General features: G+C 38.0%; 1 protein-coding gene across 2 annotated transcripts in view; it reads left to right on the forward strand.

Annotated features, from left to right (window-relative positions):
- The window catches only part of ADGB (androglobin), a 190,694-nt gene that overhangs the window by 41,117 nt on the left and 122,786 nt on the right, over positions 1–26,791 (forward strand). For both annotated transcript variants that reach the window (XM_070376828.1, XM_070376829.1), the window contains 2 exons: positions 8,051–8,190; positions 11,778–11,864. In XM_070376828.1, the coding sequence (XP_070232929.1) occupies positions 8,051–8,190; positions 11,778–11,864 (227 nt within the window). The remainder of the gene's footprint in view (positions 1–8,050; positions 8,191–11,777; positions 11,865–26,791) is intronic.

Genomic DNA, 26,791 nt, shown 5'->3' on the forward strand with positions numbered 1-26,791 from the left:
GATCTCCTTTAGAATGGACTGGTTGGATCTCCTTGCAGTTGAAGGGACTCTCAAGAGTCTTCTCCAACACCACAGTTCAAAAGCATCAATTCTTCGGCGCTCAGCTTTCTTCACAGTCCAACTCTCACATCCATACATGACCACAGGAAAAACCATAGCCTTGACTAGATGAACCTTTGTTGGCAAAGTAATGTCTGCTTTTCAATATGCTATCTAGGTTGGTCATAACTTTCCTTTCAAGGAATAAGCATCTTTAACTTCACGGCTTCAATCACCATCTGCATTGATTTTGGAGCCCCCCAAAAAGAAAGTCAGCCACTGTTTCCACTGTTTCCCCATCTATTTGCCATGAAGTGATGAGACCAGATGCCATGATCTTAGTTTTCTGAATGTTGAGCTTTAGGCCAACTTTTTCACTCTCCTCTTTCACTTTCATCAAGAGGCTTTTTAGTTCCTCTTCACTTTCTGCCATAAGGGTAGTGTCATCTGCATATCTGAGGTTATTGATATTTCTCCCAGTAATCTTGATTCCAGCTTGTGCTTCTTCCAGCCCAGCGTTTCTCATGATGTACTCTGCATATAAGTTAAGTAAGCAAGGTGACAATATACAGCCTTGACATACTCCTTTTCCTATTTGGAACCAGTCTGTTGTTCCATGTCCAGTTCTAACTGTTGCTTCCTGATCTGCATATAGGTTTCTCAAGAGGTAGGTCCGGTGTTCTGGTATTCCCATCTCTTTCAGAATTTTCCACAGTTGATTGTGATCCACAAGTCAAAGGCTTTGGCATAGTCAATAAAGCAGAAGTTGATGTATTTCTGGAACTCTCTTGCTTTTTCAGTGATCCAGCAGACGTTGGCAATTTGATGTCTGGTTCCTCTGTCTTTTCTAAATCCAGCTTGAACATCTGGAAGTTTATGGTTCACGTATTGCTGAAGCCTGACTTGGAAAATTTTGAAGGTCCTGACAAATAGTAGATTCTCAACACTATTAGTTTCCTCCCCTCTTTCCTGTATTCTTTCTTTGCTCCTTTCTTTCCCCACTGCTGCCTCCTATTATGGAAGCCAAAGGGATGGATCATTCTTCCTCCTACTCCTTGGTAGAGTCAAGGGGAGAAGCACACGATCAGCTTACCAGATGCTCTCCTGCCCATCTTGAGTCCAGATGCAAAAATAGAGGGCATGTAATGATCACAGGCAACTCTCCACCCAATTCTCTCACAATATGACCTTGCTGTGGTTCAGTTGCCCAGACTTGCTTAGTTCCTCTGGTATCCCCCTATTGCCTATTTATAAAGCAGGTTATTTAAAGTTTTGTTATGAAATTGTATTCTTTTATACGTTGTTATTGTTTAGTTGCTGAGCTGTCTCCAACTATTTGAAATGCCATGATTTATAGCCTGCCAGGCTCCTCTGTCCATGGGATTTCCTAGGCAATTTACATCCCAAACTTTACTTGCCATTTCCTTCTCCGGGGAATCTTCCCAACACAGAGACTGAACCTGTGTCTCCTATATCTCTTCTGTCTCCTGATTGCAGGCAAATTCTTTACCACTGAGCCACTTGGGAAGGCTTTATACATTGTAGGTAATAATAAATGTGAGTATAAAGGAAGTACTTTTAAAATTAGTCTTTTTAGCTATGTGGCCTCCACCTGACTGTGATTTGTAATTTTTACATAGTCAATTATGTCATTATATTTCTTTACAGAGTCTAGGATATTTGTCATTTAAACAAGGTACTACTTCAAGAATACAAAAAATATTTCCCTTTAGTTTTATTTTAATGTTTAGACCTATCATTTGTTTTAACTACTGTGAGAATGAAGAACTGGTTTATTTTTTTTTACTTAAAAACCTCAGCCAGTTGCCCCAGCATTTTATGTCAATGTTTTACTTTTTACCCATTGATTTTAAAAACTGAGTGTTATCATACACTAATTTCCAGTTTGAAATTATGTTTGATTTGGGGCTCTCTTTTCTTTCACTCTTTTCCTTGTTCTCTTCAGATACCATATTACTTTAACTATAAGGAATTTATAGTTTGCTTTGATTTTTTAGAATAAAATGCACCTCTTACTCTCATTTCAATGTTTTCTTAGCATTTCTGGGTAAACATTTCTACTAGTATTTAACTTTGAACACATAATGGTTTATTCCTTATTCTACATACAAAAGGGTTAATCCTTAATCCTCATCATTGTTTTTTGTTTGTTTGTTTTTACTACAGCTTCCCTTCTCTTGAACATTTTATTTTGTTCCATCTTTCATTCTGAAGGAATACGCATTCCAAAATTTTATTTACTTAGAATATATATGTGAATTTTGGGGGTAACAATATTGAGGTCTATTTTCCTTTATACGTGATTATGTGAATGATCATTTGCTTACATATGGAAAAAGTAGCTGATAACCTGTTTTAGAATATAACAGCCAATGCCTGAGTATCTTTTGTGTTTAACACTTCAGGGACTCATTCTGAGCACTCTCCACCCTACCTGAAACCCTGATACTGTCTTCCCTGAATCTGCTTCACTTTTCTCTATAGAGCTGAGTATGAAGTATCCACTTAGTGTGTTCATTAATATAAGGATATATATATATATGAATATCAATATGAATCTATTGCTTTCTTTTCCCAGAGCTTTTGTTCATACATATATTCTTATTTTAACCATTAGCCCAATCTACAGTTCTTTTGGTAAAGTAAATACAGAAGCCAAGTTACAGTAACCTCTTGCTAGTTCTCTTCTACTTTGATCCATTCTTTAAAATCGGACTGTAGCCCTAGAGGGGATAGAAAAATACTGAGTGATGATAGTGAATAGATGAAAGTGAAAGTCGCCCAGTCATGTCCTACTCTGTGTGACCCCATGGACTGTAGCCCGCCAGGCTCCGTCTGTCTGTGGTATTCTCCAGGCAAGAGTACTGGAGTGAGTAGCCATTCCCTTCTCCAGGATCGAACTGCAGGCAGATTCTTAACAGTCTGAGCCACCAGCAAAGTGAATAGATAGACAGAGGCAATTTTTAAAGAGAAACAAGAACTTTGCTGTTTGAGAGACCATGTTCATGGAATAGAGGTGGCCGCCTGGTTTTCTAGTTGTAGATATCTATTCTCTCTGGGCTAAGAGCAAACATTTCTGCCTCTCTCCCCCTAATTCCCAGGTGGTAGGGCTGAGCCAACACCTCTTTCCAGATGAGGTGTAGTACAGAACTAGAGGAAATTATTTCTGAAAAGGTAAAATGGACTGTTATTTTCACTATATGTGTCCTTTTCCAGACATACACAATTTAATTTCTGGCTTTTTCCTCTTCCAATTCTAATTCAGTATTTATGTGTCTATCCTTCAGTTTTCACTGCAAATATTTCAGAAACACGTTCATACATACATTCTCTGTTACCTCCTGCTGTTTGACTCAAGATGATGTACTGGAGATGCATCCTCTGCCTTACCTCAGTTTTCCTTCCCCTGTGCAGTCTTGTACACCTTAAGGCTGCTGCAAATTGCTTTTTTTCCCTTTTCATTTATAGACACTTTTTTAATTTGTTTCTTACTGGACGTAGATTTCTCCTTCTGCCTTTTTGCATGTATTCTCCTCCCTCTTTCTTATTGCCCCTTGAAGAATTTATATGGCTGAGATGGTAAAGAATCTGCCTGCAATGTAGGAGACTTAAGTTTGATTCCTGGGTTGGGAAGATCCCCTGGAGAAGAGAATGGTAACCCACTCCAGTACTCTTGCCTGGAGAATCCCAAGGACAGAGAAGCCTGGCAGGCTACAGTCCATGGGGTTGCAAAGTCAGGCACAACTGAGTGATTAACACTTTCACCTTTAATCACTTCAAAGTAAACCAACCAATGAGAACCTTTTGGCATGACACTTAATGTTCAGGTTTTTATACCAGTGTATTGTTTCTCCCATAAAAAAATTCCCATTTTTTTCCAGTTTGGATTCTAAGTGAATAGCCTCAAAGTTCTTTGACATCAACCAGATAAAAATTTATTAGGTAGCATGAAGAACAGTATCATAAAACAGAGTTTTCTTTTTTCTTTCACCTGGCAATGATAACACTGCTACTGAGCTACACATGGTCTCCTCGGTACTTTCCAATGTCAGCATTCCTTGGGCTCCTTGAAAAAAGCAATTACATTATTGCTCTCCACTTGAAATATGTACTGCTCTTGGCAATCTTTCTCTGAGTGCTTTCATTTAGCTCTGAATAAGCAAGAAAACACACACATTGAGACCAGTGGTTTTCCCCAATCGTCATCTATCTTTCCATACAAAAGCATACTAGTTTTTATTTCTGGTTAACTTTTATACTTTTTAAGCACAACATTATTATACAATTTGGAGTTTATTCAACTGTGGGTACAAGACACACCGCACAAACCCTATCTCCTGCATTTTTCTTACCCCAACCCACAGTCCGGGTAGAGTTTGCAGTCAGCATTTGAAACAAAGTCTCTCACACCCAGTGACATTTTTGTTCTTTAAATAGTGTTTTCAAGGCATCAGTTCAGTTCAGTTCAGTTCAGTTGCTCAGTCGTGTCCGACTCTTTGCGACCCCATGACTCGAAGCACGCCAGGACTCCCTGTCCATCACCAACTCCCTGAGTTCACTCAGACCCACGTCCATTGAGTCGGTAATGCCATCCAGCCATCTCATTCTCTGTCGTCCTCTTCTCCTCCTGCCCCCAATCTCTCCCAGCATCAGAGTCTTTTCCAGTGAGTCAACTCTTCGCATGAGGTGGCCAAAGTACTGGAGTTTCAGCTTTAGCATCATTCCTTCCAAAGAAATCCCAGGGCTGATCTCCTTCAGAATGGACTGGTTGGATCTCCTTGCAGTCCAAGGGACTCTCAAGAGTCTTCTCCAACACCACAGTTCAAAAGCGTCAATTCTTTGGCGCTCAGCCTTCTTCACAGTCCAACTCTCACATCCATACATGACCACAGGAAAAACCATAGCCTTGACTAGACGAACCTTTGTTGGCAAAGTAATGTCTCTGCTTTTGAATATGCTATCTAGGTTGGTCATAACTTTCCTTCCAAGGAGTAAGCGTCTTTTAATTTCGTGGCTGCAGTAACAAATTACTTTCCCATTATTCAATTACTTTTATTTTCAAAATGGAAATTTTTTATTCTCAATTCATTATTGATTTTATATATGCTTTTATTAAAACATACTCAGTCATGCCCAGCTCTTTGCAACCCCATGGACTGTAGCCTACCAGGCTCCTCCATCCTTGGGATTCTCCAGGCAAGAATACTGGAGTGGGTTGCCATCCCCTTCTCCAGGGGATCTTCCCAATTCAAGGATCAAACCTGGGTTTCCTGCGTTGTGGGCAGATTCTTTACCAGTGAGCCACCAGGAAAACCCATTATTAACTCTATATATGCTTTTATTAAAACTATTCAAACATTCAAAACATTCAAAAACTATTAAAATGTTTAAATTGGTAAATGAAATGTCCCTATGAGTCTACCTACCCAGACAATCATAGTAAATTATCTGTTTACCCTCTTAAACCTTTTTCTTAAAAGTATATATGTAAACACACTATATATAATCTGTGCCAACAGTGAGATCATATAGTATTCATCATTCTGTATGTTTTCCCTAACCATGGACATTTTTTATGCTAATATTTGTTGATCTACCTTGTACTCCATTGCTTGAACATAACGATAATTACAGTTGACCTTGGAAAAACATAGGCTTGAATTTCCCAGGTCCACTTAAAAGTCTTTTTAATTTCATGGCTGCAGTCACCATCTGCAGTGATTTTTGGAGCCCAAAAAAATAAAGTCTGCCACTCTTTCCACTGTTTCCCCATCTATTTCCCATGAAGTGATGGGACCAGATGCCATGATCTTCATTTTATGAATGTTGAGTTTTAAGCCAACTTTTTCACTCTCCACTTTCACTTTCATCAAGAGGCTTTTTAGTTCCTCTTCACTTTCTGCCATAAGGGTGGTGTCATCTGCATATCTGAGGTTATTGATATTTCTCCTGGCAATCTTGATTCCAGCTTGTGCTTCTTCCAGCCCAGCGTTTCTCATGATGTACTCTGCATAAAAGTTAAATAAGCAGGGTGACAATATACAGCCTTGACGAACTCCTTGTCCTATTTGGAACCAGTCTGTTGTTCCATGTCCAGTTCTAACTGTTGCTTCCTGACCGGAATAAGGGTTTCTCAAGAGGCAGGTCAGGTGGTCTGGTATTCCAATCTCTTGAAGAATGTTCCACAGTTTATTGTGATCCACACAGTCAAAGGCTTTGGCATAGTCAATAAAGCAAAAGTAGATGTTTTTCAGGAACTCTCTTGCTTTGGCGATGATCCAGCAGACGTCGGCAATTTAACTCTGGTTCCTCTGCTTTTTCTAAATCCAGCTTGAACATATGGAAGTTCATGGTTCATGTAGTGTTGAAGCCTGGCTTGGAGAATTTTGAGCATTACTTTATTAACGTGTGAGATGACTGCAATTGTGCGGTAGTTTAAGCATTCTTTGGCATTGCCTTTCTTAGGGACTGGAATGAACACTGACCTTTTCCAGTCCTGTGGCCACTGCTGAGTTTTCCAAATTTGCTGGCATATTGAGTGCAGCACTTTCACAGCATCATCTTTTAAGATTTGAAATAGCTCAATTGGAATTCCATCACCTCCACTAGCTTTGTTCGTAGTTATGCTTCCTAAGGCCCGCTTGACTCCACACTCCAGGATGTCTGGCTCTAGGTGAATTATCATACGATTGTGATTATCTGGGTCATGAAGATCTTTTTTGTGTAGTTCTTCTGTGTATTCTTGCCACCTCTTCTTAATATCTTCTGCTTTTGTTAGGTCCAAAAATACCAAGTGCAAAAATTATTTGTATTTATATATACAGAACATTTCATTTATGTATTCATTCCTTGGACAGCAAGGAGATCAATCCAGTCAATTTTACTGTGTATTATTTTGAGTTGTTTCACCTAAAGTTTGAAGAGAGAATAGCTAAATACTTGTTCCTTCAAACCTGTCTTGCCCTACATTATCCACAAAGAAAGAAATAAAAAGTCACATAACCACTAAATAATGTAGTATGAATTCAGTTACAAGTGTCATAAAAATAAGACATTTTCACTCTACTGTTCCTATCTACCTAGGAAAAGTATACTGTTAGTTAAGGCTTGAATTCAAATGTCAACTTCCTGTGAAGACATCCACTGAGCAAATTAGTCACATTTCCTTTCTTATTCCAGAGCGTTTGAAACATATTACAATTACATTTTGTATTTTGTATATTCTTATTTGTCCTCCCTCTCTAGACTATAAACAATTCAATGGTATAGGTATAAGCCATGTATTATGCAGATCCTTGAGTTCACAAGGCTTGCATCACTGCTGAAAAATAAATCTCACATGTAAAACCAAAGTTTAAAGGAGTTTGAGCTCACAATCATTAATTTTTGTCATTTATCTCAAACTTTTAATTATGAAGTGATATATATATGTAAATATATCATGATTTTATTAGATAAAGAATTAACTAACTTTATGTTCAAAATAGATCTTTAATTAGGAGTAAGAGTAATATGGTAATTGGAAGTATAATCTCACTGAGCCTATGAGGATAAAAAATCATTACTAAAGTTACATTTGGAGAATTTGCATTATGACTACAAATAAGTTATTTAATTGCGCCTAAACTTATCCATGATTGCATGATGTTTTGGTTTTGCTTTTGAAATAGTTCAATTTACTCCATTATGTAGGATGAGGCATCCAAGAATGTGCTAAAAGACCTCATAAATAATGACACTATAGATATAGATATAGACATGTTTTAATTACAATAAATGAAATAATAAGCTAAATTTCTCAGAGTAGTATACAATACTAGTAGGTCAGCCATTAGGCGTAAGATGCTAAAATAAAATCACAATTATAAAATAAAATTTTAAATTTTATAAAATTGTACAAATTGTAAATAATAATGTCAGCAGTATATAAGAATGTGTTTGAAAAATAATATAAATCACTAATGGTATATTCCTTTCTTTGCATCTTTAGGGTTGCTGGAGAAAGATAACCATTGATGACTTTCTGCCTTTTGATGAAGAAAATAATCTATTGCTTCCAGCTACAACCTATGAATTTGAACTTTGGCCAATGCTTTTGTGTAAAGCTATCATTAAGCTGGCAAATGTTGAGTAAGTAGAATAAAGAATTATCACCCACTTGTATAAAAACAAAATGGCAAACAGCAACAACTATGCACCAATATTGCATACCTTTATTTTTCAAAAAATCATTTTTAAAAAGCATTTTCTCCAAACAGAGTAAACTTTCTACTATAACAATAAACATTCCAAAGCCACTGGTTTGAAGTCTTATGTTAGCCAGCAATGAGACAAAATTCCCCCAATAAAAATGCTCAAAAGTGATTCTGTAGCCAGTGTTTCCTTATGATGAATGGAAAAGTCAGTCATGGAAAGTAAAGTTTCAGTTTAATGAGAGAAAGAAGTTATTTTGCAGGGGAAAATACTGGTTCATCTAATTATTGAATATATGTCCTGCTGTTTAGTTGCTAAGTCGTGTCCAACTCTTTTGCAGCCCCATGGACTGTAGCCCACCAGGCTTCTCTGTCCATGGGATTTTTCCAGGCAAAAATACTGGAGCGGGTTGCCGTTTCTTACTCCAAAGTATCCTGGATCCAGTTAAAGTCTTAGGCTCTGTGTATGCAGCCATCATTTGCTAATCTTGAAAATCTGATCTCTTCTGAAGGATGTCCATGTGTTCCTCATGGTTTAGGTAACACTGGTCCTTTTTATACATTCACAATGAAAACAGTCATGTTTCCTTCAATATTCCTGGGAAATCTGCTTGTGTCTTATGTTCCTGCACCAACCTATTCGAGGCATGTCTTAGCTTCCACTTGCAGACTGTGCTTCCTCTATTCTGGTCCTTGTGCCAGTGCTAAGTTGTTTCAGTCGTGTTTGACTCTTTGCAACCCCATGGACTGTAACCCACCGGGCTCCTCTGTCCATGGAATTTTCCAGGCAAGAATCTGGAGTGGGTTGCCATTTCCTTCTCCAAGGCATCTTCCTGAGGCAGGGATTGAACCTGCATGTCTTATATCTCCTGCATTGGCAGGTGCGTTCTTTACCACTAGTGTTTTATTCTGGCCTGAGTAATGCAAAAAAGCTCTGATACCTGAGTTGCCAATGCAAGGCAACTGTGTGTCTCCAATCCGTGGAAGAATTCTCACACACAATGCACCAGCTTGGATTTGCTACCCTTCCCCCTCCTGCAGTTTATCACACCAGATCCTTTTCAGCAGAACACACCCACTTGCTCTAACTGGCCACTCCAGCCACTGGCTCAAAGCTCAGCCCCCTCCCCTTCTATTATTATACACAGCTATGTCAGTCAGAAGCCTGGTCTGTTTTTTTGTGGTTTTCTTTTGGCTTAGCTTCCTTTTTCTCTCCCAAAGCCACACAAACAAAAACAGCCCCTCCTACTGCCAGCCTCTTCATCTCTCTTTTCTGTTACCAACCCTCAATTTTCTATCTGGAATTTGTGTTACCCAGCTTGCAACCCTTAATTTCAATCATTTTTAAAAGCTCAGCTCACAGCATTTAGATAGTTGAATACTACTAAGTATTTAAAATGGTAACAACTATGTTTGTTTATCTTTGAAAGGAAATAATGTTCCTAATTCTCAGATCTAACTTGAAGTTCTGAGAATGAGAGCAGCCAGGCCAGTGAAGCAGTAAATGCTTGACCCGAATAATCGGAGTGGCATTTTTATCTTTCTTAAAGCTACAGTAGAATTTTAAAAAAACTTGAGAAATGGCATTATGGTTATTTTTGAAAAACAAACGAATCCAACTTGTAAATAAAGGACCAGGCTTAATGCAGGATGCTTCTTAGACCTTGAAGTGGAAATCACTACGTGGTCCAATTTATATTTGTCCAAAAGTTCTTCTCAGATTTTACAGTAGTGAATTTCTTAATGTGAGTTTTAGCTTTCTACACTAAAAATTAATATTTAGTAGTTATTTAAATATCACTGTGACATGTGCAGAGGAAATAACACTACTTTTATGAGCTTCGTACAGTCACCTCCTAAATATGATTATTCAAAAAGGAGGTTAGACTGTGAATATCTACAAAGGCAATGGCACCCAACTCCAGTACTCTTGCCTGGAAAATCCCATGGACAGAGGAGCCTGGAAGGCTGCAGTCCTTGGGGTCGCTGAGGGTCCGACACCTCTGAGAGACTTCCCTTTCACTTTTCACTTTCACGCATTGGAGAAGGAAATGGCAACCCACTCCAGTGTTCTTGCCTGGAGAATCCCAGGGATGGGGGAGCCTGTTGGGCTGCCGTCTATGGGGTCGCACAGCGTCAGACACGACTGAAGCGACTTAGCAGCAGCAGATATTTGTTATCTTGGAGATATGTGGACACATCACAGTTTATAATCTGCAAACAAAAAACCAATATAAATTTCTGAATGATGGAGTGTGTGACTAATATTTCTTTCTGAATTAAAAAACATGTATACCAATCAATACCATCAGTCACCACCACTGGCATAAGGTTGAACTGAAGCTCTGATTCCTGAGCAAAATATAGATATAATATTTGTGTGTGTTACTGAAAATAGACTAATCACTTCAGAAAAATATTAAAAGTAAAGGATTAAAATAAGAAGAGTGATAGTTAATCAATCACAGTCTCATTGACTTTATGCCATAGGGGCAGATCCACTCTTTTGTACAAGATAGAATGGATGTTTCTGGCTTCTCTAAAATTATCTAAGGATTTTATCAAAAATGTGTGATGCCCATCTTGCCCTGCCATGTGTGAGACTGGCTTAATATACGGACTCATAGGAATCTTATGATAATTACTGAAACTCGAAAGAGGAAAGACACTGCCCTATTTTTAAAAGACTATGATAATATGTTGAATATACAGAAAAGATTATGTATCATCTATATATATGAAGTGAAGTGAAGTGAAATCTCAGTTGTGTCCAACTCTATGCAACCGCATGGACTGTAGACTGCCAGGCTCCTCCCGTGGAATTTTCCAGGCCAGAATATTGGAGTGGGTAGCCGTTCCCTACTCCAGGAGATCTTCCCAACCCTGGCATCGAACCCAGGCATCAAACCCAGATCTCTTGCATTGCAGGAGGATTCTTTACCAGCTAAACTTCAAGGGAAGCCCAAGAATACTTGAGTGGGTAGCCTATCCCTTCTCTAGGGGATCTTCCTGCCCAGGAATCAAACCAGGGTCTTCTGCATTGCAGGCGGATTCTTTACCAACTGAGCTATCAGGGATCGATTTAAATGCCTTATCAAAACAAGTCATCTGAGTGTTGGAAAAGTATATTCTTATTCAGTCATTTATAACCAGTGGGACCCCTACATTTATTCTTATCGTGTGTGTGTGTGTGTGTGTGTGTGTGTGTGTGTGTGTGTGTTCAGTCGTGTCTGACTCTTTGTGACCCCACTTGGACTGGAGCTCACCAGGCTCCTCTGTCCATGGAATTTTCCAGGCAAGAATACTTAAGTGGGTTGCCATTTCCACTCCAGGGGATCTTCCTGACCCAGGGATTGAACCGAAACTCCTACTTCTCCTGCTTTAGCAGGCAGATTCTTTACCACTAAGCCATCTGGAGAGCCCATTTATTCTTTTACCACTGCTTGTTAGAGATTCCTGTCTTTTATAGACCTCTTCCTGTTTTCAAATGTTATTGACTGTATTATTGTGTTTTTGCTTTTTCAGCATCCATGTGGCAGAGAGGAGAGAACTGGGAGAGTTCACAGTGATTCATGCACTCACGGGTTGGTTACCAGAAGTCATTTCTCTCCAGTATGTTTGACCATTAAATTACTGATATATATTTTTTGTTTCTTCCCCAGTAAAGTTTCTTTAACTAAAATATTCTTAGTCTTAAAGAAAATTTCAAAAATTGCCACATTTTACAAAATGTTTGGAAAATAGCATGTTATAGTATTATATAAAACTTATTGAGAATTGCATGATTAACTCTTTTTCCTTATATACAGTAAATTTAATCCTTAAATATCTGAATTACAAATATTAAAACAATGTTAATTATTTACTATGGTAAAATATTTACAGGTGACCCCTTTATACTCATACATTTATTCAGTACAGAAAAATGAAAGCAACTTTTAATTAGCTACCCATATTAGGGAATAAATAACACTAAAATGCCTATTAGACCTTAGGCATTTTAATATGTTATTCCAGTTAAAACTCACAGTCCTGAAAAGATTTTATTTGATCATCCATATGACCTTATCAGCTCAGTGTTATATATCATTAGAAATGAGGAAACTAAAGTTCATAGTAGTTGAATTCCCTAAAGCTGTGTACATTGTACCTGGAGGTAAAATTTGAATCTAAATATTTCTGGAGCCAAAGCACATAGTGTTTCTCTCATATGATTCTAGATATATAAAAGTTGTTTGCCTATGTATAAAGAAAGAGCATTTAATGCAAAGCTTACTTAAAATTTCACAAATATTTTTTGTTTCATACGTAAAGATTATAGACATATGTTTTGACCATATTACCACTGACACTGAAAATTAATCAGACTAAGGTGCATAGAAAATAATTATATCAATAGATCTAAACATACCGTCAATCAGAATGCTGATTTTTACAAGATCAAATCCACAGTACAGTTATCAGTTTGGATCATCTCTGATCTTTGATGTTAGAAAGCTAGCATTTCCAGGGTCCAGGTTAAAAGACATTGAAGACAGGTTCTAGTCACTTGGATTCTATCATTTAAAACATCCTTTCAGCAGGATAAGCTAGCCATTGCTTAGTTCAAATTAAAATATTTGTAGGGAAAAATTAGGAGGATAGACAAGCTCCTTGACGCCTTTTCTTGGAAGAGAACTGACCTTGCTTTTTATGGCAAGCTTTTTATATCTTGTCATGGAAAACCATTTTCTGATACCTAAGAGAGTATTTATTGGCATAATATGGTCAATATCAGTAAGGAGAAGTAGAGAGAGGTAGGTTTATAAACATGGACTTTACTAATTTTTTATCTTCAATGTTGATGGGATACTTATAATTTTCCATTAATTTTTCCTGCAATAAAGATACCAGAGTCATGAAAACATCAGACATCTATCAGAGGGTGGTAAAGAAACAGGAGATCAAAATAATTCTTGATTAGAAAATTATTAAATTAAAAATTGTGAATAGTCTCTTGCTAGAATCATACAGTGAAATTATGCATGACAATTGAAAACAGTGTTCATATACTTTCATGATTATAAGACCAGTTTAATAATTAAATTAATTTTTAAAATTGAATTATTTTAGATGCTCAATTTGCATGAATATATGGTTGCTTATAAAATGTCTATGAAAATGATATAAGGGAGGGAAGTTTAAGATTTGGATTCAGAACTGTATATCTAGATTAACGTTTTTATACTTCCTACTTCAAGCTATGTAAATGTTACAAGTAATATAATTTTGGGGACCCAGAGTTTCCATATGTAAAATAGGGGTAAAAAATTACCTATCCTATATGGCTGTTCTGGGGATTGAAAAGGTGAGAGTATTGGAAAAAGTAGCTGATGTGTGGTAGAGACATAGTTAGTGCTAGTTTCTTTCCCCTAATGCATATCACTAGATTATTTAATATTATATAGAAATATGTATGATAGCTAATAATCAACCTTTGGAAGCAGAGAAAAGTCTAGACAAGTAAGTGAGACTGACTCAGATGTTCAAGTTTGTCATTTTACTTCTAAATATAATTAAAAAGTAAAAGATATGTACTCTCTTTATGTCATAATGTGTAGGATTTTTTATTCTGAATACTCTGCCACATTATTCATATAATTTAAAATTGCAATTACACTATAAAATTACAAAGTTAATTCATGTGTATATATGTGTGTAATTTTAAATGAAAAGAATGTCATGGAACTGTAATAATGATTGTTAAGAAATGTTTAATTTGAAATCCCTGTCTGCCGAGGATACAGGAAGAGGTCAGGCATGGCTTCCTGGAGAAAGTTATGATTTGATCAGAGCCTCTACTGTTGGCTGGGTTTGATTTGAGAGGAAGGGAGGAAAAGGGCATGGAAAGCAGGAGAATGATAAGATCAAAGCCATGATCTGTTCAGAAGTTGGATGTTTCTGTTACTACGAAGGATTCCATGTGCCAAGACAGCCCCTGAGGGACTTCATTGGTCATGGTCATGGTTTAACAGAGGTCCAGGAGAATCAGAATATTGAAGTTTCAAATTGTGTTCACTACTGACTTTTTCCATATGAAAATCAATAGGGTGAAAAGTGTTTTGTGATGTTTTCAACAGACAGCCCTTTCCCTTCCCTCTCGCATAGAAGTAGCAAAGGGACACATTGCTAGATTTGCAATTGTTGACCTTGCCTCATGTTTTCCTACAGTTAACACTGTCTTATCATTTGAAAACAAAAAACAAAAAGTTGTAACTCTCTGTATTATACTAGAAACACAGAGTGGATATTAGAAGTCTAGCAATTTCAAATGAAGAGATGATTTTTTTCTCCATAAATTTGTCTGATCTTGATGTAATTCATTTGAGAATGGAACACTCCACCATCCCATACTTAATCCTAACTGTCCAAGAAGTTGTATAGTCTCATCCTGTGGGATTTGAATATTTCTTTTTCACAGTATAACATTGGTTACATTGTAGGTGGAAAAAACACATGGTTTTGGATTCAGAAAGATCCGTTTTAATCCTGATTTTAGTATTTCCTAGTCTATCATTTGTGACTACATAAAATTTGCAACCTTCTCTTATACCTCAATTATGATTGCACTACTTAGGTTGCAGAGCCTTTGGGGATTAAATGCATAAAACAAAACAAAAAAACCCTACCTGGCCTCCCACATCTTCATTCCACTTCTCAAATGTTCTAAAATCATTATCCCCTAGGGTCTTAACCTGAACTGTTCTTTCTTTATGCCTTAAATGATCTTCCATCAGATATTTACTTGGCTGGATATGTCATAACATTTAGATCTCACCAGGCTTAAATATCAACTCCTCAGAAAAACCTTTTCAGCCATCTAGGTTTAAATAATTTCTTTTCCAAATGATTCCATAGCCCATTGTTTATTAATTTTCATTATGAAAGTTATCACTACCTTCCACAGTCTGCCTTCCATCTTCCACTGAGATGGTACGGTGTATGAGAATAGAAACTCTTTTTTTGTCTTTCTCAATGTTGAGACTTCCTGTGCTTAGAAAAAATGACACTGCATGACCCGTACACAGTATGGTCTGAATAAATGTTTGTTGATGAATAATTTTAAAAATACTTTAAAAGGCTAAACTAGAAGTGTGTAAAAGATTCTGTGGTAATCCAGTGCAGGAACATATAGCTTAATTTCCTCAGAAAGTAATGCTTAAACTGATCTCAAAGAATTAGTGGAAACTAGTGAGGCTTACTGGGGCAGGGAAGCCAACTTAGAGAAGAATGAATAGCATGGAAGTGCAAGACAGCATGGTGTACTCCCAGAAAAGCACATGAATCTGCAGGAGTGGATTATGACTGCTGGATTCTAGAGAAGAGATGAGAAGGCGGTGGAGAGGTGTACAGGAGCAAAACAGACGAAGTTAAGAAATTCACAACAGAATGTTGCTGAGAGATTTTTATACAGGAAGATGATCTCCATCAGGCTTGTGAGTTTGGAGTCTTGCTCAGAGCAGGAGGACAGATATGTGACTGGAGCAGGGAAACTGGTCTGTGCAGTATTGCAGAAGGGCTTCTATGGAAAAAACTGATAAAAATGGAGAAAGGGGGACTTCCCTGGTGGTCCTGAGGCTAAAACTCCACGTTCCCAATGCAGGGGGCCCCGGATTGATCCCTGGTTAGGGAACTAGGTCCCACCTGCTGCAACTAAGGGTTCATATGACACGACTGAAGATCCCGCATGCCATAATGAAGATGGAAGGTTCCAAGTGCAGCAATGAAGACCTGGTGCAGCCAAATAAATAAATGTTTAAAAAAGAAAAGATAAAACAAAACATTAAAAAAAAAAAAGAATGTTGAAAGGGTTGTCTACTGCAATAGGAGGAAGAAGGATCAACGGGATATATTTTTTTATTTGAGGAGAGTTTCATGCTAAGAGACTTGATCATTCTCACTTTTCTAACTTGACTGAAAAGTAGAAGATGGTAACAGGATGTTTTTGTTGGTTGATCAACTGATTTGTTTTTGAATAGATGTCTATTAGATGGTTGTACACATGAGCCTGGTTATCTGAAGAGAGGTTTGAGCTGGAGCTTATGAGTTGAGGGTTACATACACATACAGGTGAACCCAAAATGTGATTGTGCTTATTCATTCACTAAGGAAAGGATATAGGATAGCAAGAGCATACTGAGGAGAACTATGAAGTTCAGGTCAGTTCAGTCACTCAGTTGTGTCCGACTCTTTGCGACCCCATGGACTGCAGCATGCCAAGCTTCCCTGTCCATCACCAACTCCAGGAGCTTGCTCAAACTCATGTCCATCGAGTCGGTGATGCCACTCAACCATCTCGTCCTCTGTCGTCCCCTTCTCCTCCTGCCTTCAATCTTTCCGAATATTAGGGTCTTTTCTATTGAGTCAGTTCTTCCCATCAGGTGGCCAAAGTATTGGAGTTTCAGCATCAGTCCTTTCAATGAATATTCAGGGTTATTTTCCTTTAGGATTGATTGGTTTGATCTCCTTGCAATCTTCTCCAACACCACAGTTCCAAAGCATCAATTCTTCAGTACTCAGCTTTCTTAATGGTGCAACTTTCACATCTATACAGGACAACTGGAAAAACCATAGATTTGACTAGACAGACATTTGTTGACAAAGTAATGTCTCTGCTTTTGAATATGCTGTCTAGGTTTGTCATAGCTTTTCTTCCAAGGAGCAAGTGTCTGTTAATTTCATGGCTGCAGTCACAGTCTGCAGTGATTTTGGTGCCCAAGAAAGAAAATCTGTCTCTGCTTTTTAATATGCTATCTAAGTTTGTCATAGCTTTTTTTGCAATCAAAGATGCAAAGCATCTTTTAATTTCATGGCTGCAGTCACCATCTGCAATAATTCTTGCCTGGAGAATCCTCATGGACAGAGGAGTCTGGTGGGCGGAGGTCCATGTGGTCAGAGTCAGACACAGCTGAAGCAACTTAGCATGAATGCATACAACATAGTAATTCAATGTTTTTTATATATTAAGAAATGGTCAGCACAGATCTAGTTAACAGGTATCACCACACATGGTTATAATTTTTTTTTCTTGTGGTGAAAACTTTTAAGATCTACTTATACACTACTGTATTATTAACCACAGTTACCCTGCTGTGCATTACAGTGTTCTGATGGATTTATCGTATAACTGGAAATTTGTATTTTTGGAATACCTTCACTATTTTGCCCAAATCCCACTCTTTGCCTCTGGCAACCACAAATCTATTCTCTATATCATGAGTGTGTTTGTTTTCAGATTCCATATATAAGTGAAACAAATCATACAGTATTTGTCTTTCTTTGATGTATATCACTTAGCACAATGTCCTCAAGAGGCTTCTTGCATAGCTCAGTCAGTAAAGAAGCCATCTGCAATGCAGGAGGCCCAGGTTCTATTCCTGGTTCAGGAAGATCCCCTAGAAAAGGAAATGACAACCGACTCCATTATTCTTGTCTGGGAAACCCCATGGACAGAGGAGCCTGGCAGGCTACAGTCCATGGGGTTGCAAGAGTCAGACACGACTGAGCAACTAAACCACCACTACTAATGTCCTCAAAGTCCATCCACATTGTTTCAAATGGCGAGATTTCTTTCCTTTTTTTTATGGATAAACAATGTTACATTGTGTATATGAATACTACACTTCATTCATCCATTCATAGACATCTTGGCTACTGTAAATAACATTGCAGGGAACATAAGATTGTTCTTTTTGACAAACTTCTGTCTTTTTGAGTTCGTGCTTTCATTTCCTATGGATAAATATCCAGAAGTGGAATTGTGGGACTATGTGATAGTTCTATTTTTAATTTTTTGAGGAAATTCCATACTGTTTTCCATACTGGCTATATCAACTTATGTTCCTACCAACAGTGTACAAGGGTTCCTCTTGCTCCATATCCTTGCCAACGCTTGTCATTTCTTGTCTTTTTGATGATAACTAGTATGCATGGAGAAGGAAATGGCAACCCACTCCAGTATTCTTGCCTGGAGAATCCCAGGGACGGAAGAGCCTGTTGAGTGCCGTCTGTGGGGTCTCTCAGAGTTGGACACAACTGATGCGACTTAGCAGCAGCAGCAGCAGTATGCATGTGAGGTTGTAACTCGTTGTGGGTTTGACTTATGATGACTAGTGATGTTTAGCACATTTTGTTGTACCTGTTGACCATTGGTTTATCTTCCTTGGAAATATGTCTGTTCAGATCCTCTGCCCATTTATTTTTTTTATTTTTTAGGAGAAATGTAAATATTTATTTATTTTTTAACTTTACAATATTGTATTGGTTTTTCCATATATAAAAATGAATCTGCCACAGGTATACACATGTTCCCCATCCTGGACCCTCCTCCCTCCTCCCTCCCCATACCATCCCTCTGGGTCATCCCAGTGCACCAGCCCCAAGCATCCAGTATTGTGCATCGAACCTGGACTGGCGACTCGTTTCATATATGATATTATACATGTTTCAATGCCATTCTCCCAAATCATCCCACCCTCTCCCTCTCCCACAGAGTCCAAAAGACTGTTCTATACATCAGTGTCTCTTTTGCTGTCTTGTATACAGGGTTATTGTTACCATCTTTCTAAATTCCATATATATGCGTTAGTATACTGTATTGGTGTTTTTCTTTCTGGCTTACTTCACTCTGTATAATAGGCTCCAGTTTCATCCACCTCATTAGAACTGATTCAAATGTATTCTTTTTAATGGCTGAGTAATACTCCATTGTGTATATGTACCAAAGCTTTCTTATCCATTCATCTGCTGATGGACATCTAGGTGCTTCCATGTCCTGGCTATTATAAACAGTGCTGCGATGAACATTGGGGTACACGTGTCTCTTTCCCTTCTGGTTTCCTCAGTGTGTATGCCCAGCAGTGGGATTGCTGGGCCATAAGGCTGTTCTATTCCCAGTTTTTTAAGGAATCTCCACACTGTTCTCCATAGTGGCTGTACTAGTTTGCTTTCCCACCAACAGTGTAAGAGGGTTCCCTTTTCTCCACACCCTCTCCAGCACTTATTGCTTGTAGACTTTTGGATCGCAGCCGTTCTGACTGGCGTGAAATGGTACCTCATTGTGGTTTTGATTTGCATTTCTCTGATAATGAGTGATGTTGAGCATCTTTTCATGTGTTTGTTAGCCATCTGTATGTCTTCTTTGGAGAAATGTCTATTTAGTTCTTTGGCCCATTTTTTGATTGAGTCATTTATTTTTCTGGAGTTGAGCTGTAGGAGTTGCTTGTATATTTTTGAGATTAGTTGTTTGTCAGTTGCTTCATTTGCTATTATTTTCTCCCATTCTACAGGCTGTCTTTTCACCTTGCTTATAATTTCCTTTGTTGTGCAGAAGCTTTTAAGTTTAATTAGGACCCATTTGTTTATTTTTGCTTTTATTTCCAATATTCTGGGAGGTGGGTCATAGAGGATCCTGCTGTGATGTATGTCAGAGAGTGTTTTGCCTATGTTCTCCTCTAGGAGTTTTATAGTTTCTGGTCTTATGTTTAGCTCTTTAATCCATTTTGAGTTTATTTTTGTGTATGGTGTTAGAAAGTGTTCTAGTTTCATTCTTTTACAAGTGGTTGACCAGTTTTCCCAGCACCACTTGTTAAAGAGATTGTCTTTAATCCATTGTATATTCTTGCCTCCTTTGTCAAAGATAAGGTGTCCATATGTGCGTGGATTTATCTCTGGGCTTTCTATTTTGTTCCATTGATCAGTATTTCTGTCTTTGTGCCAGTACCATACAGTCTTGATGACTGTGGCTTTGTAGTAGAGCCTGAAGTCAAGCAGGTTGATTCCTCCAGTTCCATTCTTCTTTCTCAAGATTTCTTTGGCTATTCGAGGTTTTTTTGTATTTCCATACAAATTGTGAAATTATTTGTTCTAGCTCTGTGAAGAATACCGTTGGTAGCTTGATAGGGATTGCATTGAATCTATAAATTGCTTTGGGTAGTATACTCATTTTCACTATATTGATTCTTCCAATCCATGAGCATGGTATATTTCTCCATCTATTAGTGTCCTCTTTGATTTCTTTCACCAGTGTTTTATAGTTTTCTATATATAGGTCTTTTGTTTCTTTAGGTAGATATATTCATAAGTATTTTATCCTTTTCATTGCAATGGTGAATGGAATTATTTCCTTAATTTCTCTTTCTGTTTTCTCATTATTAGTGCATAGGAATGCAAGGGATTTCTGTGTGTTGAGTTTATATCCTGCAACTTTACTATGTTCATTGATTAGTTCTAGTAATTTTCTGGTGGAGTCTTTAGGGTTTTCTATGTAGAGGATCATGTTATCTGCAAACAGTGAGAGTTTTACTTCTTCTTTTCCAGTTTGGATTCCTTTTATTTCTTTTTCTGCTCTGATTGCTATGGCCAAAACTTCCAAAACTATGTTGAATAGTAATGGTGAAAGTGGGCACCCTTGTCTTGTTCCTGACTTTAGAGGAAATGCTTTCAATTTTTCACTGTTGAGGATAATATTTGCTGTGGGTTTGTCATATATGGCTTTTATTATGTTGAGGTATATTTCTTCTATTCCTGCTTTCTGGAGAGTTTTTATCATAAATGGATGTTGAACTTTGTCAAAGGCTTTCTCTGCATCTATTGAGATAATCATATGGTTTTTATTTTTCAATTTGTTAATGTGGTGTATTACATTGATTGATTTGTGGATATTGAAGAATCCTTGCATCCCTGGGATAAAGCCCACTTGGTCATGGTGTATGATCTTTTTAATGTGTTGTTGGATTCTGATTGCTAGAATTTTGTTAAGGATTTTTGCATCTATGTTCATCAGTGATATTGGCCTGTAGTTTTCTTTTATTGTGGCATCTTTGTCAGATTTTGGTATTAGGGTGATGGTGGCCTCCTAGAATGAGTTTGGAAGTTTACCTTCCTCTGCAATTTTCTGGAAGAGTTTGAGTAGGATAGGTGTTACCTCTTCTCTAAATTTTTGGTAGAATTCAGCTGTGAAGCCGTCTGGACCTGGGCTTTTGTTTGATGGAAGATTTCTGATTACAGTTTCAATTTCCGTGCTTGTGATGGGTCTGTTAAGATTTTCTATTTCTTCCTGATCCAGTTTTGAAAAGTTGTACTTTTCTAAGAATTTGTCTGTTTCTTCCTCATTGTCCATTTTATTGGTATATAATTGCTGATAGTAGTCTCTTATGATCCTTTGTATTTCTGTGTTGTCTGTTGTGATCTCTCCATTTTCATTTCTAATTTTATTGATTTGATTTTTATCCCTTTGTTTCTTGATGAGTCTGGCTAATGGTTTGTCAATTTTATTTATCCTTTCAAAGAACCAGCTTTTGGCTTTGTTGATTTTTGCTATGGTCTCTTTTGTTTCTTTTGCATTTATTTCTGCCCTAATTTTTAAGATTTCTTTCCTTCTACTAACCCTGGGGTTCTTCATTTCTTCCTTTTCTAGTTGCTTTAGGAGTAGAGTTAGGTTATTTATTTGACTTTTTTCTTGTTTCTTGAGGTATGCCTGTATTGCTATGAACTTTCCCCTTAGGACTGCTTTTACAGTGTCCCATAAGTTTTGCGTTGTTGTGTTTTCATTTGCATTCATTTCTATGCAAATTTTGATTTCTTTTTTTATTTCTTCTGTGATTTGTTGGTTATTCAGCAGCGTGTTGTTCAGCCTCCATATGTTGGAATTTTTAATAGTTTTTCTCCTGTAGTTGAGATCTAATCTTACTGCATTATGGTCAGAAAAGATGCTTGGAATGATTTCAATTTTTTTGAATTTACCAAGGCTAGATTTATGGCCCAGGATGTGATCTATGCTGGAGAAGGTTCTGTGTGCACTTGAGAAAAAGGTGAAATTCATTGTTTTGGGATGAAATGTCCTATAGATATCAATTAGGTCTAACTGGTCTATTGTATCATTTAAAGTTTGTGTTTCCTTGTTAATTTTCTGTTTAGTTGATCTATCCATAGGTGTGAGTGGGGTATTAAAGTCTCCCACTATTATTGTGTTATTGTTAATTTCTCCTTTCATACTTGTTAGCATTTGTCTTACATATTGCAGTGCTCCTATGTTGGGTGCATATATATTTATAATTGTTATATCTTCTTCTTGGATTGATCCTTTGATCATTATGTAGTGACCTTGTCTCTTTTCACAACCTTTGTTTTAAAGTCTATTTTATCTGATATGAGTATTGCTACTCCTGCTTTCTTTTGGTCCCTATTTGCATGGAAAATCTTTTTCCAGCCCTTCACTTTCAGTCTGTATGTGTCCCCTGTTTGAGGTGGGTCTCTTGTAGACAACATATGTAGGGGTCTTGCTTTTGTATCCTTTCAGCCAGTCTTTGTCTTTTGGTTGAGGCATTCAACCCATTTACATTTAAGGTAATTATTGATAAGTATGATCCTGTTGCCATTTACTTTATTGTTTTGGGTTCGAAGTTATACACCCTTTTTGTGTTTCCTGTCTAGAGAATATCCTTTAGTATTTGTTGGAGAGCTGGTTTGGTGGTGCCGAATTCTCTCAGCTTTTGCTTGTCTGTAAAGCTTTTGATTTCTCCTTCATATTTGAATGGAATCCTTGCTGGGTGCAATAATCTGGGCTGTAGGTTATTTTCTTTCATCACTTTAAGTATGTCTTGCCATTCCCTCCTGGCCTGAAGAGTTTCTATTGAAAGATCAGCTGTTATCCTTATGGGCATTCCCTTGTGTGTTATTTGTTGTTTTTCCCTTGATGCTTTTAATATTTGTTCTTTGTGTTTGATCTTTGTTAATTTGATTAATATGTGTCTTGGGGTGTTTTGCCTTGGGTTTATCCTGTTTGGGACTCTCTGGGTTTCTTGGACTTGAGTGATTATTTCCTTCCCCATTTTAGGAAAGTTTTCAACTATTATCTCCTCAAGTATTTTCTCATGGTCTTTCTTTTTGTCTTATTCTTTTGGGACTCCTATGATTTGAATGTTGTAGCATTTAATATTGTCCTGGAGGTCTCTGAGATTGTCCTCATTTCTTTTAATTCGTTTTTCTTTTTTCCTCTCTGATTGATTTATTTCTACCATTCTATCTTCTAATTCACTAATCCTATCTTCTGCCTCTGTTATTCTACTATTTGTTGCCTCCAGAGTGTTTTTGATCTCATTTATTGCATTATTCATTATATATTGACTCTTTTTTATTTCTTCTAGGTCCTTGTTAAACCTTTCTTGCATCTTCTCAATCCTTGTCTCCAGGCTATTTATCTGTGATTCCATTTTGATTTCAAGATTTTGGATCAATTTCACTATCATTATTTGAAATTCTTTATCAGGTAGATTCCCTATCTCTTCCTCTTTTGTTTGGTTTGGTGGGCATTTACCTGTTCCTGTACCTGCTGGATATTCCTCTGTCTCTTCATCTTGTTTAAATTGCTGATTTTGGGGTGTCCTTTCTGTGTTTTGGCAGTTTGTGGAGTTCTCTTTATTGTGGCACTTCCTCGCTGTGTGTGGGTTTGTACAGGTGGCTTGTCAAGGTTTCTTGGTTAGGGAAGCTTGTGTCAGTGTTCTGGTGGGTGGAGCTGGATTTCTTCTCTCTGGAGTGCAATGGAATGTCCAGTAATGAGTTATGAGATGTCTATGGTTTTGGAGTAACTTTGGGCAGCCTATATATTGGAGCTCAGGGCTGTTTTCCTGTGTTGCTGGAGAATTTGCTTAGTATGTCTTGCCCTGGAACTTGTTGGCCCTTGTGTGGTGCTTGGTTTCAGTGTAGGTATGGAGGCGTTTGATGAGCTCCTGTCAATTAATGTTCCCTGGAGTCAGGAGTTCCCTGGAGTTAGGGTTTGGACTTAAGCCTCCTGCTTCCAGTTATCAGTCTTATTTTTACAGTAGTCTCAAAACTTCTCTTTCTATACAACACCGTTGATAAAACGTCTAGGTTAAAGATGAAAAGTTTCTTCACTGTGAGGGTCACCCAGAGAGGTTCACAGCATTACATGGAGAAGAGAAGAGGGAGGAGGGAGTCAGAGGTGACCCGAATGATGAGGTGGAATCAATAGAGGAGAGAGTGGGCTAGCCAGTAATCACTTCCTTATGTGCACTCTACAACTGGACCGCTCAGAGATGTTCACGGAGTTATACAGAGAAGAGAAGAGAAGAGGGAGGAAGGAGACAGAAGTGGCCAGGAGGATAAAAGGGGGGAATGAAAAGGAGAGAGACAGATCCAGCCAGTAATCAGTTCCCTAAGTGTTCTCCACCATCTGGAACACACAGAAATTCACAGAGTTGGGTAGAGTAGAGAGGGGTTAGGGAGGAGACACAGGCGACCTAGTGGAGAAAAAGGAGAGTCCAAAGGGTGAGAGAGCAGTCAAGCCAGTAATCTCGCTCCCTAGTTAAAAATGGGTACTGAAGATTGGGTTCTTAAAGGTACAAAATTGGTAACAAATACCTAAAAGCAAAAATTAAAAATCTAGAGTAGTGTTTGGAATTTCAAAAATACAATGTTAAAGAAAAGAACAAGGAAAAGAAAGAGAAAACAAACAAACAAAAACAAAGTCACAAAAATTATGAAGAAAATATAGGTACAAAATTGATAACAAATACCAAAAAGCATAAATTAAAAATCTAGAGTAGAGTTTGGAATTTCAGAAATACAATGTTAAAGAAAAGAAGAAGAGAAAGAAAGAGAGAAAAAAAAGTCACAAAAATTATAAAAAAATAAAATAGGTACAAAATTGAAAACAAATACCACAAAGCTAAAATTAAAAATCTAGAGTCAAGTTTGGAATTTCAAAAATACAATGTTAAAAAAAAAAAAGAAAAAAAAAAAAGAAAGAAAGAAAGAAAAAAAAAAAACAAGGTCACAAAAATTATAAAAAATATATATATATGAAGTTTGCTTTTCAAAAAAAAAGGGTCTTTTTTTTTTTTGCAAAGTAATAGTAGGTTATAAAAGTGAAAAATTAAAGGAGTAATAGAGGACTTAAAAATTTTTTAAAAATTAAAAAAAAAGAAAGAAAGAAAGATCATAAAAATAGTAAAAATGTATCTAGGACTTTCTCTGGTGTTGTTGTGGGTATTGTGGGGTCAGTTCATTTTCGGCTAGTTCCTTGGTCTGGCTTATATTTCTCAAGATCTATGGGCCCCTTCCTATGTAGTCGGTACTAAGGACAGGGTTTTAATCTATTGCTTGTCTCTTCCAAGGTGGTTCCCTCTGTTATAGCTTCTTCTGTTTGCTGGTCTCTTCAGTGTCTGATTTCCACCCTGATACCAAGGGGGCGGTGGTGGACACTTTTTTTTTTTTTTAGGCTCACTTGTTCAGTCGCACTGTGGGGCGGGAGGGACGCTGCAAACAAATAACACTGGCGTGTGCCCGCAGTGTCTCAGCCACACTGGGCCTGCCCCTGCTCACGGCACATGTACCCTCCCTGCCTACACTGCTCAGGCTCTAGGTTGCTCGCCGGGAACCATCCGAGGCCGGCCCTGGGCTGCTTGCACCTCCCAGATCTAAGCCGCTCAGGTTCAGGCACTCGGGTAGTCCTCAAAGGCACAGACTAGGTTGGGCCTGCGTTTTGTGCCCTTTCCAGGTCCAAGCAGCTCAGGTGATGAGGTGTTTGGCGAGCGCGGTTGCTGTGACTTATCGCCTCCCCGCTGCTCGGTTTTCTGGGTGTACAATCAGCGTACCTTCTCAGGCAGATGTTGATCGTCCAGAACCCCAAGAAGTCTTAGTTAGCAAAGAACCCTGCTTACAGTTTTGTAGATAATGTCTCTCTAGGGCTGCGATTGCCCCCTTCCGGCTCTGGCTGCCTGTCACGGGAGGAGGATGGTCTGCAGCCGGCTATCTCTGTACAGTCCTTTGTCCCCTGCGCGGGCCTGGTGGTGTCTTAGGTTAGGGCTGGCTTTTCACGTGGTAGATATCCCACAGTCTGGTTTGCTAGCCCAAATTATTTTGCTCAGATAGCACTCGCGGCATTCAGGCCATATCTTTACTCTAAGCAATACAGCCCATGCCTCCCTGCCTAGCCTCCACTTGCTAGTGGCAGGTCCCGGCGTCTGCGCTGCTTCTCCGCTGGGGGAGTTACCGTTGGGCTCATAATCTGTGGGTTTTAATTGTTTATTTATTTTTCCTCCCTGTTATGTTGCCCTCTGTGCTTCCAAGGCTCGGCACAGACTTGGCAGTGAGAGTGTTTCCTGGTTTTTGGAAACTTCTCTCTTTTTAAGACTCCCTTCCTGGGACAGAGCTCCGTCCCTCCCTCTTTTGTCTCTTTTTTTGTCTTTTATATTTTTTCCTACCTCCTTTCAAAGACAATGGGTTGCTTTTCTAGGTGCCTGATGTCCTCTGCCGGCATTCAGAAATTGTTTTATGGAATTTACTCAGCATTTAAATGTTCTTTTGATGAATTTGTGGGGGATAAAGTGGTCTCCCCATTCTATTCCTCTGTCATCTTAGCTCCTCCCCCTCTGCCCATTTATTAATTGGATTATCTTTTTATTGATTAATTCAGATTTTAATTTGAATTAGTTAAAATTAAAACCTGGTCTGTTCAGATTTTCTGTTGCTTTGTATTT

This window comes from Bos mutus, chromosome 9 (genome assembly GCF_027580195.1).
Source record: "Bos mutus isolate GX-2022 chromosome 9, NWIPB_WYAK_1.1, whole genome shotgun sequence".
Taxonomy (NCBI): Eukaryota; Metazoa; Chordata; class Mammalia; order Artiodactyla; family Bovidae; genus Bos; species Bos mutus.